Consider the following 20866-nt stretch of genomic DNA (forward strand, 5'->3'; position numbering starts at 1 on the left):
CTTGTTTTGTCCTGTCTTGCTGTTATTGTTATTCTAAGTTTTGTCATCACTTTGTATAAACATTGTATTTAGTGTTATAACATTAGATCTGTATTGAGTAAGGCACACTGTAGAGATAATTTTAAGAACCACTAATACTTAATTACCATTTTTTAAGTTTGTTATATGAGTAGTTAAGCGCACTTGAAGTTAAATGACACTAAACTGCGCTATATAAATGCCATGTTATTATTATTAACCAGTCTCTCGCGATCTGGCCTACCGCGCAGTCGCCAACAAACTTCACTGGACAAACTTCACCACATTAACCCGGGAATCTCTGCTACCAAACGTAGCGAACTACTTACGGTGACCAATGGCAGAGGTGTTGGTTATCCAATAAATAGTTTTCGGGGCGGCGGTACCCATACCCTCCTCCCAAATTTACAAATGTTCCTCCCAACCTAATTCTTTCCCATCTGATTCCCTTCCCCGATACTTTTAGCCTCATAACTTAACCCAGTGGGGATTATAGAATACCAGCCCACTGATGCACACGCCCATTGCTTCATTCTCTCGTTTTATTCCTCCTCTGACATCGCCGACTCAAGTATTTGAATTACTTAATCGACTTTCGACCCTCATTATTCTATATCTAATTAACATAAATTTTGCATCGTAGATTGTATTGATAAACTAAATATATATTTGGCATTTCTTAAGGAAATTCCACCTATGGGAATATCGCTTCCGGTAAAACTTATAGAGATGAATATCAGCGTATTGCGAATACTGATGTTATTTTATTTCTTTTTCAGAAATCGAAGCTGCAGAAGCTTGCAAGTGGCTCAGGGCAGCAGGTTTTCCCCAGTATGCACAGATGTATGAAGGTAAGTCATTTTCATTCTTATTCAAAAATTGTGCAATGTAAATAGATTGGCATAGGCTAGAAATAGCATTTTATTTATGTGTGAATTGTAAGATTTTCCTGCGTTGAACTATACCCAGTTGTGTGCCATAGAAGTTTGATTTAGGGATGTTATATAATCAGTACCGATTTTCAAAATTCCACTGTTAAAATTATTTTCTGTTAAATCATTATATTATAGTTAGGTAGGCGCTTGATCACTTGTCCAAATTCTTTACATACAGTTACAATTTTATAATAAAATCTTAGCCAATTTGAGTTCATTGAACCAGATTTTACGCAGGACTAACGCACAGTACAGGTAAACTAAATAACTATATTTTATTTCGCACTCCTGCGGCTACACTGTCTTATCAAAGTATGACGTGTCAAATAATTTTATGGGATATTTTGTAAAAGTTTAATCCATTTTTCCAACTGTTTCTTTTTGTTAATTTAAAAGTATATCAAGTTTGATAGTGCTTTTATTAAGTTCTACAACATTTTATTTTGTATTATTGTGACAGCTATTTCCGGTCTTCAGTACAATTTTCAAAGTGTGTTATGCCACATTGCGACAACTTATTTAAAAACTCTTTAGATGCACTCTTTCGCTATTTGATTTCTGCTTATCTATTGTCTGTGAAGACTAGATGCCATTGTTTTTATCATTCATAAAAACTTCTTTGTTTATATTTCCATATATAGTGAAAATGCAGAGCTTTAAATTCCTTAATCCCAGTTTGACAATATTTTACCTTTGGCAGTGTAGTTACAGGCGATTTGAAACTCAGAACAACATTTCGACTAGTGTTGTCCATAAAAATATAAAATTTAACTGGGTAATCGGATACTATTATTATTTTTGACGGCCGGCATAGTCCAGTGGTAACGCATTGGACTGCCATTCCGAAGGTCGCGGGTTCGATCCCGGCGTGCGCAAATAAATTTTATTTGATTAATTTGTGTTATTTCACAATTAATTAATTAAAATAATATATAGTATATTTGCGGCACGTTCCAGAGTGGAAGATACTACCAGTATCGCCCTGGTGTAAGACCACCATTCAGAATTGAAACGTTGCTCCAAATGGCTTTAGCCGTTTTAGTGACTAGATCTGAATAGCCAGGTACTTCCCCACCTTCCTCTTTCCCTTCCCCACTTACCTTCAGCCTCACAACATCCCCCAATTGGGGATGCCATAGTCTCACTGGCTCCAGACGGGAGCAGTTGGGACTCTTGTGAGGTATTCACTATAAAAATAAAAATAAATCTTAATGACTGTACAGTTTAGGTTTATTGTGAACGGAAGTGGCGCCCTCTGTTATTTTCGAAAAGAACCATTGACGTTTTCATACCGCGGCTGTGGGTTTTTATCTGCTTGTAAAAATATATTAAGCATACTAAATAAAATACCAAACCGAAACCAAAAAGGACACCAGATTTAATATGTTACAGCTTAATTATTATGCATTTACTAAACACATTCTTCCTTCTATCAATTTTATCACATCATAATAAAATATGTCACGTATAGTATGACATACCTATTTTAAATTATTTATTAGAGAACTTCAGGTGAAATGGATGTATCGCCCGATAGCAATATGGTTTATTCCTGTTTCAGTTAGAATGTTCACGTTCGTCCACCATTGTTCTAATATCGAAAACAACTCATGTTCAGGTACGAATCACCCCAACTGGTTACAGAGAATTTCCCAGTGGACCGATGTACGATGGGACCAAATTGTTAACCGCTCTTATTAATTATTTATGTACTTAATACTTCTATAGACTATGGACCATTATATATCAGAAAAATATGTAGTTACTCTGTTATTAAGTCGTACAAACGTCAATCTATGTATACAGTATAATGTACAAGTGCGTTTATTCGAATCAATAGTATGGAATTTTCATCTGCAGCGCTTTTCTCAGCTATCTTACTAGAATCAAAGTCAATAAAGACTTTGGTAGGTACTTGCAACCCGGCATCACACGAGAATAAAAGTATGTATCATATTTTATTATTGAACACATAAATAATATTTATTTAACAAACGAATAATGACTTTTTTAAACTGTTTAGTCGGTTATTCAATAATTTCAGATTCACTTTGGGGTCGCCATTTTAATGAAAATAATAAATTTTGTTATTTTCATGTTTGATATTTTAAAGCTCCATGACTTATGTGCGAGCTTGAAGTACTTGGGTTAACCTACAAATGCATGACCCCAAAGCTCACCTTTCGAAAGCTTATTAGGATTAACACATGACAAATGTAGGCCTACACAAACTTCTTGGGGTCAGATAAGGACATCTGGGTCTAGGCGTTAGGCGCTCTGTGCACCTTATCAATCACGTCGGGGGATTACTAAAATTAAATGCACAAACTGCTTACGCATTGAAAATTGCCTATAGCATTAATATAACATGCATATAGCTCTGAATATCTCCGAGACGAGCAATAACATATTTCATTTTCATGTATGAGGTTTTTTTTCCTTTGTCTAATATGGTTGTCAGTTCGCTCCTGTTCAATATGTTTGGTCTATTAGAACCAATATAAGTTAATATAATATTGATTACCTATAAAATCTGCCATACACATCGTGCATGTAATTTAAAATCTGTAACCCAACCACGTCAATACTGCGATCTCGTTTCCGGAAGTTGCTAACGACTTTATCAACTCGTAAATAATGTAATTTCTATCACCATTATCAAAGTTTAATTACTTGTATCCCTGGAAAATCTCACATTTTATACGGAAGCTTACTAACTTTGTTTGTTAAGAGTAAATACGACTTTCCGTATCGCTTAATTTTTTTATAAAAAAAACAGTCTTAGTTGGAATAAGTTATTAAAACTTTTTTTTTATTTTCACTTTGTTTTCAACAACTAAGAGAAATTATGAAGGGGGCGTTTCTCACGCAACCGTTAGCAAAAAAGTTTTCGAATTAAGATATTTTTTCCACATAAAAAATCAGAAGCTTACATTTGTTGCTTTTCAAAATATTGAAAAAATCCTACATTCGATATTACGACTTATTTTCTTCAAATAAATTAAAATAATCTGAATTTAAAATCAAGCAAAATGAAATTGGTAAGAAATTGTGCGTTTTTTTTATCTTAATTTATTACTGGACATATCAAATAAAATTCTTAAAAGTTCTGCTCGGTATAGTTATTTTTTACAGGTTATAATGACTCGAACCCAGGACCCTTGTCTTTCCGGGACACCGCTCTAGATGTCCTAGATGTGACAGTATCCTTTTCTGATTTTTCTGCTTCAGATTTTCGTTTAGAAATCGCTAATATTGTCTTCAATAATTAAATATTACAATTTGAGGTTTAACTCAATAAAGTTATTCCGAAAAAAATTAATAATATGTTCTCATCTCGTCCATTATATTTATTCGGGCAAGGCCACCTGCGTGGACATGTGTACAGATATCTTCTGAATGACTAATATTTTATTGCGAAAAGGTCATGCAGTCACACTTTTAACAGTTTCTTGATTAAAAAACATATTCGATTTTCTCCGTGCGTCCTTCTGATTCTTTACTCTGATTTTAAAAGTGCTTCTAAATATTGAGAATGTTGAAGGGCGATGAAAGGTAAAGGTTATTAATTTTTTTCTTAATTGTTCAAGGCCTCGTTAAGTTAACTTGGTCAATTTGAGATTCTACAGGTACGTAACAGTAAAAAAATGATTTTTTTTTAATATTACTGTTTTCAAACGAGCACGCATGGTACTTAATTTCCAACTGATGGACGTTTACCGGAGATGATTAATAAAAAGTGATTAAATATAACGAAGGCAATTAGTAGGGAAATTGAATAACCCGCGTGATTAATGGCTTTGAACCCAAAGGTTGGGTTTGAAGGCTTTGATTGAATTTTAATGTCCGGCTTTATGGACTTTTGAAACGGTGTCGAAGAATATTATTGAGCTAATGACAACATTGACAACGTACTTCAATTGTGTTTTTTTTTTATTAAAAAGAAAATTTACATTGGATGATACGTTTTGAATGTAATTTCAACCGCCATACTATGGACGCCCTTATGTTATGGGGGGTGATGACTGATGATGTTGAGTGTTGCATTTTATTGAACACCAATAAATAATTTTAACCTTATTATAGAATTGCTAACCTAAAATTTTGATCCTTTTAACTGTCCGGATAAAACTGAAATATTGTCATATCTGTTCAATCCATTTTTCAAATATCGGCTATATTAATTTGGGTTCCATGCTAACTCAACACAGTGACAATTCAACACACTTTTAAAAAGTGATATAAAGTCATTAGAAACGATGAAAAAAATAATTTTAACCCAACCTAACCTAACCTAACCTAACCCAACCTAACCTATTTAACCCAGTTAATAAAGTTTTTGTTTCATCACTTTCCATGACTTTATATAACTTTTTAAAGATGTGATGAATTATCATTGTGATGATTTATCCTGTCACCATTAATTTGATATGCCTATTTTCAACACTTCATCTATTGAAGTTGTTGTGTGTTTTCATTGATCAAATTTTAGGGTAATTAGCTTAAATATATGCGAATATCGTATTAAACCATCTGTATAGAAAATATTTATTTTTATAAAACATTAACATAACATATAACACGTTTTATATATAACGTATGACATATATAATAAATAGAAATCGTAGCATGTAACATGTTTTATGCATTACGTATAACATTTTTTTTACATGGCATATAATAAGTTTTTTACATAGCATATAACATGTTTTATACATATCTTATAACATTTTTATACATAATATATGACTTGTTTTATGCATATCATATAACATGTTTTATACATACCGAATAACATTTTTATACATAGCATTCGACTTTTTTATTCATATATCATATAACCTGTTTTATAAAAATGAAAATACCCGGGAAAATTTCTACCATACATATGTACTGTGGCTTAGCTTTATGCCTATATAAATAATAATTTTCTTGGATTACTTTTATGGCGCCTTTTTGTGAAATATTTCTTCAAGAGTACTTAATGAGGGGGTCCCTGATATTGGTTCATTTCGGCTAATCTACCTTTTATAAAATCACTACTAGGCGAAGCTCACTATTTTCTTAAGTCGAGTTGCCTTCGCCAAATCGTCTAGTCTGGCATTGTTTAAAACTTTCGGTTTTCAAAAACTCGTTAGTTGGATGTCACCAAAGTGATCCGGAGGTAATGACGTAGAAAATTTCGCCAAACGGAATAAATTGAATTACTGATAACTCGATCAAAAAGTTGACTGGCGGCGACGTATCGGGCCGAGCACCATCTGTGAATATACGTCTCAATCATTATCCCTCCCTACCTAGATTCAGTACCTACCCTGTACCTACCCAGTACCTACCTAGCCAACCCCTGCAAAGGACGTCTCATACAAACCATGCATATAATAATTCCATCTTTTAAAAAAAAATTTAATTTAAAAGTTTTATAAATTCTCAGCCATCTTAATATGTATACTCCAAGGGAATAGGCGAATATTTTTAAAAAATCTATTATAATGGTCACATTTAAATTAATCTTCATAACTCTGTTGTCGGTAGGTACCTAATAGAAAAAAAATACTTATATAAATTTGTTCGTTTCTAAATTAATTATTTTTAAACGATTTTTTAATTTAAATGCCTATATTTTTTTCCATTTTATGTGCATTGGTGTTGTGGGTTCCATGATAACTCGACACAATGACAATTCAACATACCTTTAAAAAGTGATATATTTATTATGTCATTAAAAGCGATGAAAAAACTAACCTAACCTACGTAGTTTATAATTAATTTATTTAACCTTTTTTGTGAAAAGAGTAAAGAATTCAATACATATGTGTATTATAAATAAAATTCTCCGATTCCGAGACTTGACAATCTCGGAAACAAATATTTTGATCTGGGTGATATATTTCATTTGAAAACTAATCAGTATAAATGTTTTATACTATATTATATCACTTTTATTTTGACACAAATAGACCTATGTACCCATATAACTTCTCCACTTCTACTATTTTGTTTTGTTAAATCTTTTTAACTCAATTATATGCGTGAGGATGCATTTTTGCCATTATGTTTACATTCTTCTTTATTGTATTAATTTTTAAGTGTTTACTCTGATACAAAATGCTTGTATTTTTTAAAGAAAAGCCCACTAGGGCGTGTAATAAATAAATAAATATGTATATATATTGAAAAAAATAGAATTTGTTGAATTGTCATTGTGTTAAGTTGTCTTGTTACCGAGGTTGTCGTGATGAAATCGTGGTACTAAAAAAATCTAAAATTTAATATTAAATCAAATTTGGTTATTAAAACTACCGTCCATATATATTAAAATTATAAATTATAAAAAAATATCTTCAACCTCACAGTCTAAAATGCTTCTAACTGGTTACATAGTGATTATGACATAGAAACCGCCATTGGCTGATAAGAAGTCTATCACCAATGTTCCCCGGCGTGACGTCAACGCCGCCGAATTCACGATTTATTTTTATTTTTATATTAACTCCACACAGGAGGCCCCGAAGAAAATAATTTCCCTCGGGGCCTATGTCATCTTTGGGGATGCTGTGTGGAGGGTCTTTTTGTGGAGAGGAAGGAGTGAACATGGGTCTTGAAGAGTCCCATGTTGTAGGAGGGAGGAAACACAGAGGCCGGCAGTTCGTTCCACAGCCGAGCTGTTGAACTTAAGAACGAATCGTAGAAGCGACCCGTTCTCATGTGACAAATGTCAACCGTGTACAAATGTTTCTGAATGTTTTGAATATAAACGATCGTGTCGTTTAGGGGGCAAATCTAAAATGGTACATTTTAAATCGTTGTCGAAAATGTATTGGTCAACATAAAAATAAAACAAAAATACCTTCACTATCGTAATTTTATAAATAACAATGAAAATACTTTATTTGGGACCATCATGAATTTGCCATTCGAATAAACATCGTTAGTACACTTTAAAAACAATTATTCAGATTTATAGATCTGTAAAAATATGAACAAAAGAAATTTGTTTCAAATATAGAATAATAATAATTATTATGAAAAATAAATCATACTACCAAATTCATATTCATATCCAATTTACAAAATAAAAATTTCATTGAACGTGAATAATTTTACGCATTACGCTGAATACATTCACATCACGCATGCATGCACCGACAACCGAAATTAGTATGTTTCATTGGGGTTTATCAAAAGGTAAAAATATATATTTGGTTGGCCATAACCTTATTTTAAATATGTGTAATAACTTCTTACAAATATTTATTTATTATTTTCCCATTATATTATTTATCATTCACTTTCTAAGGGTATTAAAAGGTAAAACTGAGTATTAAAATACTTCGCGTGTATAAAATTCAAAGGAAAATATTGAACATATTTCCAATAAAAATTGTTAATTTTTTTTTAATGCGGGCATGTTCCACGTCTCATTATTAATTCTATGCTTATTTTGTATTCAGAGCCTCCATAAAAGGTTGATGTATCGCCAATTAATTCAATGGAAGCTGTACACAGATGCGATAAAGGTTTTTTCTCACGTGAAATTGAGAGAATGATCATTGCAAATGCGTTATGTAACGCGAACATCTGGTTTATCTGCCTACTCGTGTGATTTGCCATGGAGGAATCTGTATTAACTCATTTATTAAGCTTTTCTCGTTTCGATTTATTATTTGATTTTAATCAGAAAATACCGCACATTTGTTAAGAGCAACATAGATGGCATTTATATTTTTTGTAACAATTACCCAATCAACTAATCACAATTACAGATTGCAAGCTAATAGTAAATGTCAGGTGATAAATTATTATCTAACGCTTTTTTGTCCCAGACTTATCCGCAGTTAACATTTAAAATAATGTCTGTACGTGTCGTAAATTTATTACGGGTTATTTTCTGATTTGTGTGAATGCGAACAAATACACAGTGCAGAATATGTCGTAGATTTAACTACTTTCCAGGAGGTAACAAGTGACTCTCATTCTCGACCAGCGGAAAAGCATCAGTAACCGTTTTGACCCCCAATAACTCTCCTTCACCATTCGAAGAAAAGTAATTACGCGATAATCTTTCGAAATAAGTACTGCGCAATAATAAGTAATACTAAATAAAATATTATATAAATAAATTTCATAATATAAATTTATAAATTTCCTACTTACGAACATTTGCGTTTGTGTTTTTATTGTATAATGTGGCAAAATAAGTTCTTTAGAAAATGATCGGAAAGCATTTTAATCTTAGTGCCTGAACCTCACAAAATAAAATAAAACGCGGTTTTTGGCGATGTTTTTTTGTGCATAAATCGAATGAGGCGGTTGGTGTTAAGTGGGATTTTCAACCTTATTGCCACCAACAATAACACACTAAGGTGTGTTATTGTTAGTGGTCCGAATCCGAATGTTAACCGACGTGGTGCATCGCCTTGTTATCATTAATTCATTTTTCAGGTGGTGAATTTAGATGTATTTACACAAAATATACAAATAATTGTTTATTATACTTAATTAAGATAACATTAGCGATTCTTAAACAAAAATTTAAAACAGAAAAATCCGTCAAGGCCGAAGGTCCTGGATTGAATTCCTAGATATGAATATGATATGTTTTTTCTGATTTTTCTTTATCAAATTTTCGTTTAAGAATCGCTAATACTGTCTTTAATAAAATAAATATTACAATTTGAGGTTTTGCTCACCAAGTTATTCCAACACTAAATGTAAGCTATTTGTTATCATCTGTTTAAAAAAATGAACTGGAATTTTGTTCAAACATTTTAAACATTTTCTTGGAACGCACTTTTTCAAAGCAATACAAATTTAGCACCTGTATTATTCATACACATTCTTTAAAGTTTAGAAAGAATCTAATTGACTCATCTTAAATACTTTTTACTTTCAAATACATTTTCTTATATGTCAAAGAAATATTTTGCCTAATAGAAATACTATTAGGCAAATAAATTAACGATTTTATTTTCCTTCCAAAAGTACTGCCTATTGTCTGACACATTTTCAATAAATTTATCACAATGAAATCAATGAAATATTATCTCTTCTAAGAATTATTGTGGCATCAACTTACGTACGAAAATGTGGGTAGATCTCATTTAATTATCGTCATGTATGATTTTTTTCATCCCCTCGCGATATTTCGGTAATATAATCACGATTCTTTCAATTCGATGGAAATCGTACAGACGGTATCATCTGGAAATGTGAGAGCTTTTATTGTGTTAGGTACCTGTTATATGTATTACATTTATGTTATTAGAACAATAAACTTCTTGTAGCCCACTTTTCCCGATTCTGGACGTTTCTCACCTCTGAACCATCTGAGGCAAACAGTGAGCAATCTTTATGTAGTTCTCTTTAAATAGTATCTTTATGTACTCTTAAATTAAATTAAATTAAATATACCATTCCTAAGAAAAAGTCCAGTTATATTCAATTTTTCAATTAAGTCCTAAATCCTGTATCTAAATTTCGCCAATAAACAATTTGAAAATGTTAATTAAGTGTTAATCTCAAGTGACCTACCAGGTAAGTGTGTACTGTATATTTTCTCCATAAATAGTTAAGTAATAACATAGATCACTGTAGAAATGTATTATAAGTTTGTACAGTCCCCTTGAGGTGTTTTTGCACAAAAACGGCGCTATACAAGTCATCCAAGTATTATTATTATTCTCCCATCTCAACTATCGGTATTTCTTTATAACCAAGGACGCCATTCGATGTTATCGGAATTCTAAAGTTTTCCTAATATCAGTTACCTGCTGGGTATCTACCTTAAGGCTCTGTGTTAAGCATTCAAAAAGATGAAGAAGATTACTGGAGTTAAAATGATACTATTAGAATGTTGAATGGAGCGCGCTAAAACAATTAAAATTAATTTGGGTAAGCGACTGTTGTGAAAATATTAAATGAAACAAAACTTTACAAGGTAAACCAAAAATCTCTCGACAACTGTCGTAAGTAACATTTAAAAGAAACTGCGAAAAATTGCATGACTATAACATGTTAAATAACAGAACACGATTTTTATGGTTTTCGGGGCAAACTTTGCCATTTTTTTATATCGAGGATATTTCGTATAATTACTTTTCAATGATTAGATCTTCCAAAATAAAATATATTTTTAAGAGCTTGAAACTTAAGAATTATATGTGTGTGGAATGCGGCGTCTTCTGGATTCGGCCTGCGGAGAAAGATTGCCCTGATGATAGCCAACATCCGACAAGAGAGCTCACCCGAAGAAATTTTATTAATTATTAGACATAAAATATCACCTTTTTATTTTACTCAATACAGATTCACTTCCCCGTTCTTACTTCTGCATTGCATTGTACCTAAGTGCCTTTCTTTTAACGCGATTCGAAAAATTTATCGTCATATTATAAAATAATATTGTGTCAATTTTAAATGCGATACAAAATACATAGAAACTATAAATTAGTATCGGCCACCCACCATGATCGCAGCATGCAATAAAATACACATTATGCGATGTTTTATTGCAGTCTCTATCGCCTGTTAACATCTGTCGTAAATACTGGACACTCTTCTGAAAAAATGCTACGCAAAATGCACTAGGGTTCAACGGCAAGTAGACGATTTTCTTTTATGCTACAAATAATAAACGCCGAATTCTCGAATCTTCGCGGTATTGAATATCTGATAAAGTGAAGAATTTTTTGAACAAATTAAATGATTCCCTCTGAGTCCCTTTTAGCACGAATCAGTTCTCTAGCTAATAATGCTTAGACTGACGGCCTCTTGGCGTACTGGTTGGTGTTCGCGTTTAATTTTGTATCGAAAGATTTGCGGTTTTGACTCCGATGCGACACTAAAACATAATAAACATTGATTATAATCGGCTCTGCCAGGTTGGAGTGTTGAAACATTGACTGGCATGTTTAATGAACCTAATAAGCAAAAATATATATTCGAATAAAATATTAAAATATGCGTATTATCTGTATTAAATTTGATTTGCAAGCCATGTATATTCAAATCCCGTTTCTCAGAAGTACCTGTCAGTTGTATTTCATTGCGTAGCAAAAAATTCGCTGCAGACACAATACCGTCTCCATTCGTCACTTCACGAATGTAACAGAGCAGAAAATGTAAATCCCACAGATTTCACAACCCAGAACGAGGTTTTGGTGGAATCAGAGCACGAGTCTTTTGAAGTCATAAAAAAGGCAGAGAAAAATTATCCTGGAAATATTATTCTTATATAATTTTTTCACATTGATTATTTTTTATAAATTCTTTTGGCCTTTCAAATGTTCAACGTCTCTACAATATAAGTAATACAATGTTTTAAAACTAAGACTTTTTCCAGATTGTTTTTTTTTTACATTGCTAATCCGTCAATTCTCTTTTGCCTGATTTTTTGTAGATAGCTTCAAATACACAATCTTTAATTCTTAATAATAATTACATCTGTAAAGTACTTGGGACATATTCATGTGCTAAAATTTTCACGTAATATAATAGTTGCGATATAACACGTGACATCCCTGTCACTGGAAAATTTATGTACATGCTTAAGAAAATCAAAGCGTCGCGTCGTGGACTCGACTGGTTTCCTGTTGAATAACAAATTGACATGAAATTGTATATACCAATACAAAACTACTTTCCCGAGAATCATTTCTCATCTACCTTTGTCTCATAACATGTCATGTTGCGTTTATGTCACCTTAGCACGGAATACATAATGATGTCGATTGTTAATAAATAATTCATCGGATCAGAAGAAATTTCTGTAGCTGAACTGCTTTGTACGAAGATATCAAGTACCTAATGATTTGTTGGAAATATCATCAATGAACTAATTCATTAGTTGAGTAGGTGCTCTGTTGAGCGATTTCCTTCTCAGTATTGGGATTTATGCAATGTCCTTCCTGGAAACTATCTTGCCAATCAATTCTGACCACTATAAAACAATGTGTAAGGCATAAATGTAAAGGTCAATTATTTAAAAGGTAAGAGAAGGTATTTCCAGGTAATTACTAACAATCTTTAGAAAACTATGGATCTTTGTGTGTGACTGCGATATATTACGGTGGTTTCTTAGAAAAATCATCTTAAACTTGTTTTTTCTACGTAATCTAGTTTGAAGAGTTATTATTAACGAAACGGTTTGGTTTAAAAATTAGTTTTAGTATGGTCCAATTCTGTACAAATTAATGGATTGAAGATCTACGGAGTTTCATAAAATGTAGAAGGATCGTTGAAATGATCAAACGTTTAAAAGACGTTTATCCGTGATTTGTTATATTGTTTAATTGATATTTTTAACCACTTCTTAAACAAAATTTTACCTTCAAAAGCAAATAAAAATTTATAAAAAACATGTGAAATGAGTGTTGCCGTTTATACTTAAAAAATATTAATTTAATAGGACTCTTATCATGGTATATTAGTCAATATTATTGGATTAAATCCCGAATCTGGTGGGTAGATTAGTAAACTGTATCAAAGTAAAAAGCACGCAATGAAAATTTTTCGTTAAAACAGGGATTATTAAAAACCAAGCTGCATTAAATAAATCATAAATTCTTGTTGTGTTTTAATTAATTCGAACTCACGCTGAATGTTTTAAATTCTAATTATTCATTACTCTGATGTATTTTAAATATAATATATTATTTGATTCCTCGTACTTACGTTCGAGCAATGAACATTGAGCATGTTCTTTAGTAAATACGTTATATGATTCATGAAAAAATATCCGTGTAAGTGCTACTGGATACTTTTCCATTTAAGGGCAGGCGGCCATTTTGTTGACACACTTGCTGTTGCGTTGTGGAAATAAGCGCGAATACCAGCTTTTAAATTCTCTCCAAGTCGGTGGAAATGTAAGTTTCAGAAAACGATCGATTAAATTAATTCATCTTGCCTGGGAAATAGGCTGTCGTTTTTCTTATTGAAAGTATATGTACGTAATTAATAAAAGTGACTCTTAAATATTGATATCTTTTGGCTTTGAGCAAATATTGTTAATTTTTCGAAGAAAATTTCTTCTGAAAGCTTATCACTTTGTGATGTCATTATTTATTAGAATAATACACATAATAACTTTGTTTACATCACTTTTAATATATAAACCTCTACATGTTTCATGAACAATGTTTACATCTTCAGGAGCAAGTATATACTAAAGTCAAAAATTAAATATAGATTACGATTGAATAGTGGAAGAAGCGGGGAGGGGTAAAAGTGGGCGGAGTTTTTCCAAATACAAAATACAAAATTGATGATTGATCCTTCAATTTTAATTGACTTACGAAAATTAGACATTCAAAAGCTAGAATTATTATTATTGTTAACATAAATACGCATTTCAAATTATGTTTCACTTTAATCTGAAAAATACAAGACTAAACTTAATTTAATTTTTCGTATCATTAAATGCCGAAACCCTTTCCAGACCACAGATCATTTGATTCATTTTGGCAAATGACTGGATTTAATTTAACTTGAAGTCGCGATAAAATCATTTGATTCGAAGCCACATCACTATAATACAATGAAACAGCTTTTTTATTCTTCCCATATTCGTTCAGGTAAGTACCTACCTACAAGTCTTCATTCTTTCAAGAAGAGAACCGTTCTGTCTCTTAGTTGAAGTAGGTACTAGACAGTGACGTGCGTTGCTCCTTGAACCACGGTGGGTTGTAGCTTTTTAAGTGTTGTTCAATATTATTCATAATTTATGAAGAATACGGCGCTCAAGGCAAATTGCAACTAAAAATTAGAAAATTGTCTAGCAGAAACAATTTATTACGGTAGACCGATGATGATATTTGTAAGAACTTTATTGAAAAATTACTTTTTTCCAGATATCTAGACAAATAAAGATAGTCATGGCTTTTCAGCTTTTATTTACTGCACGCCACTGGTACCACAAGCACTGAAAGAAAAATGCGGCAAAAAAGCCAAGATGGCCACCTCTCCAGCTTGACGGGTTGAGGATTGCGGACTCCGTTCACATTTAGTTGTCATTCAAAGAAGAACGCGTACTTAATACTGGTTGTTGGTATTTACTGCAATCAAATAAATATCTCACCATTGAGAAAATCCCGCGGTTTGCGGTGACTTGAGATCGGCAATGGGATAAATAGGCGAACGGACAGGACTTCGGACGCAAAGATGGCAATTTTCCATTTAGTTGCTGGTTATTTTCTCAGCAGTTTTTGTCAAAAGAGCAAAACCACATAAAATATTTTAAATATTGAAGACAATATTAGTGATTTCTAAACGAAAATCTGAAACAGAAAAATCAGAAAAGGAAACGGTCACATCTGGGACTCGAAGATGTGACCGTTTCCTTTTCTGATTTTTCTGTTTCAGATTTTCGTTTAGAAATCACTAATATTGTCTTCAATATTTAAATATTACAATTTGAGGTTTTACTCAATAAAGTTATTCCGAAAAATAAATAAATAAAATATTTTAAATGTTTTTATGGCATTATTAAGTGATAACTATAATAATGTTGAAGATGAAAGTATTCAAACCGCATACCTACATACATAAATATTATTATTTCATCAGTAGCTAAGTATTACCCAAGCTTCACTATCGTAGAATAGAAACATTTGCTTACTAAAACAATAATTTTATATTATTGACGTCGGATTAAAAGATATCTACACTTTTAACCTAAATATGTAGAAATGTTTTCGATAGATTTTTCTTCAAATGGGCTGTATTTGAAATAGTGAATACGTGTTTTCAATGTTAATTTTTTTTCATTTAAAAATGCGTGCGCTTGTTTTTACCTTTAAAATTATTCATAGGGTTTACATTCGGAACAACGTTTGACGTTTAATTATTTATCCCCCAGGGGATTTTTATATAAATATCGGTAGTGTAACTTTAGCATGAGATATAACTATGAACGTGAGAAAGAAATAAAAAAAAATACAGGAATCATACATTATTAAGATACGGTTATCACGTAGGTTTACAAGGAGATATCAAAGGTTTAAGAACAGGGTTTGTATAATTATTGAAATTGGTTCACCAACTTTACATTGCACATGTATTGGTTTCCCATAGTGTGAACCCGCTGTATCGGGGAATAATTATAATGATATAATTGTATTTTATATTTTATAATTACTCAAATTATATTATATTTATATAGCGTAGTCTTCGTGAAACATCACATTAAAGGCGCTGTACAAATATATTTATTAAATAATTAACAATGTAGTTACGCTGCAGTAGAAGAGAGTAGTAAGTATTTCGTGTTGTTCTTGTGGGTATATGTAAGTTTATAAGTTCCAGGAGTTCGGGACAGTCTAATTTGGAGTGAAGTATTTTAAATAAGAATATTAAAGTTACATTAATTTTTAAGTAAATTAATAATCTAATCTCCATGTGCCTAAAAATTTATACCTAATAAGCATTTAGTGAAAATTCAATCCTCAAAAAATATTTGATTACTAGTATCTGATTTTTTTTTACAATTCGTTTACATTCTTTAGATTAATTTCTCGGGTTCATGGGGTTGTCTAGTTTGTCTACTTCTTGTCGGATGTATTTGCCCACCATTTGACCTCCCCAGCCGGACTCTCTCTCGACCCATCGCCTTACACCAAAGTGGAAGGATGAATTCATACGTCCGTCACTCCTGGAGACATTGACCTACCTTTTTCATTTCGAGAACTTTCTCCTTCTTTTCCCTGAAAAGACCCTCTACACAGCATCATCAAAGATGACATGGGCCCTTGTGTCCTGAAAATCCTGTGGGCCTCCTGTGTGGAAGTTAGGTAAAGAATTGTAAATGGTACATTATGAGATGAGTAATTTTTTCTTTTGTTTTAATTTATTTTTAAATGTGGTGAGTGTACTATTTGTTTGCAAAATGTAGTGCAGGTATCACGAATACGGTGAATACAATAACTTGATTAATCCTTTTGTTGCATAACTTTCTTTCTGCAGAATAGTTACTATACCTAGGTACATGTGTAGATACAGGAAATTAACATGTTCTTACGTCTTGCCTCTGAAAGCATGTCTTGAGAACTAACTCCTTAGACATTATGACGTCGGCTCTGTACTACTGAAGTTACTTTGTATAGTGTTATCTTTGGTTGAACTTCTTGCTTCTTGGACGAATGGTGTGACGCATGTTCGCCTGCACTTGAGAAATCCACACTCCGCAGGTAGCTTTGTTTTCAACTAGTTGCAATTATTCCATTGTTTACGACGGCAACCACTTCAGCGTGCAGGGTTTCTCATTTACTGAATAATTCCGACTTCATTTATGAAACATTAAAAATATCGGAAGAAATGTCGCAACGCTATTAATGAAAGCTTTAGTATTAATGTACCATACTTCCGCACATTTCCATTTCCAAGTAAATCTTAGTGTTCTTACCGCTTTTTCCTCCCCCCTGCCTATATCTCTATCTTCTTTGGCTTTTCATCACCTGACATAATGTCTTTGTAAGTAGTTTATGTATTTATGTAGGTGCTACCTATAAATCATAATAATAACAATATTTGGATGATTTGCATGGCGCCTTTTTTGTGAAAAATCATTACAAGGGCGCTGTACTAATAATATATTATGTATATAAAATGCTCTAATTTATTATTAAATATAGACTGGACAAACGATTATTGTAACAACTTATGGCAGATTGCATCCGCCAATAATACATAACTATGTGCACAATCCCATTAGCCAGTGAACGCGATGCTGCTTTAAAATGAACATATGTTATTATTTATTTATATTCTGTACAGGCATTTAATATACAGGACCATACTTACCTGGAGGTCACTTCAAGGATAAGCGATAAAATATGTAGTATACGAGGGGTGAGGCTCTCGACTCGCAATCCGAAACGCTGCGCTGGTTCAAATCCCTGCGTGCGCAAGTAAATTTTATTTGATGAATTTGTGTTATTTCACAATTCATTCATTTAAAATAACATCATGTATTCTACCCTCCCCACTACCTTCAGCCTCACAACCTACCCCAAGTGGAGATGCCGTAGTCTCACTGACTCCAGACGGTTGGGAGCAGTTGGGACTCTTGTGCGGTATTCATACTAAAGAAAAGATTTGGACCAAGATAAATGCACCCACGTTAGTATTAATATCCAGGGTTAATATCACGTTACAGTCGTATAAATAAATTACTTTGATTTTTCATCACAATAAATAAATTAATAAAAATTCCAGGCCTGCAGAGCTTGAGACATTTTTCAAGACAATTACTATCACTCGGTTGCATGTCCTTTGGTTTAACGTTACGTAACAGCGGGTGGATATCAAAGAGGGGAAAGATCAGTAATTTGATACGCTAGATTTAATGGCGTATGTTTGACTTGTTTGAGTCAAGTAGTCGTGCGTGTTGTGCTAACCGGTAGTAAGTACCAAGTATCCAGTAGTACTGCAGGCAGTAGCGGTTCGTGGTCATTATCAATTCAAACTCAAAGAAAAGAATTGTAAAATCAATCAAATTTCAAAGTTGTTTGATTGATTAATAAAAACTACCTGAAAGTGAAATCTGCTGAATTTTGTTGAAGTATAGTTAGGTAGATGCTGTGATCACGATGTCGGAACAAGTGTTCGAACACGACAAAAAAGGACAAAGCCAATACATCAAACAGTATGAATACGCAATAATTATAGTGCGCTACCGGAAACTATAAAGTCTGCACCAATTGATGTAAGCTGGATTGTAGAAGCCATATCAAAATAAAATTTAATACATTAGAAAATGTGGTCATGTAAATATGTAAGTTATAATAAATTAGATAATTGTAAACTTGAATGAGATGGCTAAAATAAAATCAATAAACAAAACCAAAATAAAGTTAAATAACATTGACGGATTGAGTTGCGAGTCCAAATTTAAAGTGGAATTGATAAACGTCTTTAAATATTTGCTGAGAAAGGACGGCTGGCGGTTCCTGTTCCTAACTAGTATAAAAATGCTTTTTTGAAACTTTCGGTACTATCGATGAGCACAAATATACTCAAACGTCGTATTTAAAGTGATTTGCATGTATCTTTCACGGTACGAGACAGAATACATTTATTTTTTATTGTTATCAAGTTTAATTTGTAGTACTTTAATTATATATTTATATTTACATGTATTTTAATTTTTAAAAACATATATGTATTCCATGGGAATAATTTAACCGTAACCGGTGCGTTCTGAATTCCGCACTTTATGGACTTTTTTAATAAGGAGTTTTAGTTAGGCCCCATTCAAAGTGAAGTAATTTTTGTTTTGTTCCGTGTTTTTATTGTTTAGAAGCTTACTACACACTGTGCTCCTTGGAGAAAACCGCCACTGGTCACAGGTAGTAGTAGAGTTATCGCGGATCAGGGACTAGAGGCGGCCAGCGGTGGTTTGCGGACAGCGAGCTGACTGCTAAATGACACCTGTTCGATGGCTGCAGTTGGAGAACTGCTTTAAATTCCGGCATGACGTGGCGACACGAAATGCCAGCTTCGACAGTAACAGTGGTACGTTGCGATCAGAGATTGAGAGTAAAAGCTTTGCAATATCAAAATTCTATATAAAAATATAAGTAGATAAAAATACGTTTAGTGCAATTTGACCTTCTACACAACAATGCCCCCTAGCCATAAACATACATGCTTTGGAATATTTATCATTATTAGTGGAGTTAATTAATCCACCGTTAAACTTGCAATACTGTGTAAGTAACGACAAAAAACAAAAGATGCTTTCAAATCGGTTTCGGAATTGAAAATATGAATCATTTTCAAACAGGAGAACAGATAATAAATGCAGTTTTTTTTAAATACCGGTGGAGAAAAAAATATTACCACGGAAACTCTGCTACAAACGTTGGAAGCAAAAAAAATGGTAAGACGTGAGTGGTTAGATTTGTCTATACTGCAAAAGGGTTAAATGTATGTTTACCTTTCCGTAATCTAAACCAACACTAACATCAAATATGCACGAAGGAGCAGGGAAGCAATTCTACGTAAAGTTTTACAAGTTCCTCTTATTTACAAATCTTCTTAGCTATAGTGTACATTGAACATATGTGTGCTGAAGAAACTAAAAACCTTGAAAGGTTAGTTATGGCGTCATGAAATTTATTTATTTTATTTTGTCTAAAACATCAAGGTGAAGTCAAATAATTTCAACTTGCAGTGTCATTTCATGCATGACCTATGTTATTCAAAACATCCATCTTACTTTTATAAATTAACAGCTGACGTGGTCCTGGCGTTACTTGGGGTTATGAGTGGTTCGAAGTAAAGTTTGAGATTGTCAATTCTAGTGTACCAGAAAACTGGGTCTATTTTTTAAGCTGGAATTAATATTACTATAAAGAATTGAAAAGTTTACTTTTTATAAGTATTTTTGATTCACTTGATCGTGTCATGTCTTTCTCGGGCGTACCGGACTTCCACCATTCATTGGAGTGTACCACAATGTTACTATAAAAACAACTATATTATATCGATTTTTTTCGATTCTAAGGCAGATCTCAGGCGTCCCCGACTCTACCGATCACTACTGTACACCAAATTGTTACTATTAAAAAAACATTATATTGACTTCGTATCTCATTCTAATGTAGAGATAATTCGTTTTCTTTAAAGTCTTCCTCGGGTGTCCCCCATTTCTTTATTTAAATAAAATGTGGTGCGTAATTTATGTAAAACATAAGCTATTTAATTATTATTTAATACTACTCAATTTTGTGCTTTATTATTCAACGCTCGCATTTTACTCTGTAGATCTTGTTTTATAATTATTACTGATAATTATTACTTTACTGAAATCATTCATCTTATTTCGCGAAACCCTCCGAGATGATGTATCGTTGTTGTGTTTACATTCCTATTTTTCATAGTTGTTATGTTGTGCTGAAGTTGAAATAACTCAA

The 20866-nt window shown here is 32.5% G+C and overlaps 1 protein-coding gene across 2 annotated transcripts in view; it reads left to right on the forward strand.

The window, feature by feature from the left end:
• The window catches only part of cv-c (RhoGTPase activating protein), a 605856-nt gene that overhangs the window by 468032 nt on the left and 116958 nt on the right, over nt 1-20866 (forward strand). For both annotated transcript variants that reach the window (XM_089640430.1, XM_089640431.1), the window contains one exon: nt 798-869. In XM_089640430.1, the coding sequence (XP_089496556.1) occupies nt 798-869 (72 nt within the window). The remainder of the gene's footprint in view (nt 1-797; nt 870-20866) is intronic.

The sequence above is a fragment of the Hesperophylax consimilis genome, chromosome 15, assembly GCF_061612785.1.
Source record: "Hesperophylax consimilis isolate HC1 chromosome 15, BYU_Hcon_1.0, whole genome shotgun sequence".
NCBI classification, from domain to species: Eukaryota; Metazoa; Arthropoda; class Insecta; order Trichoptera; family Limnephilidae; genus Hesperophylax; species Hesperophylax consimilis.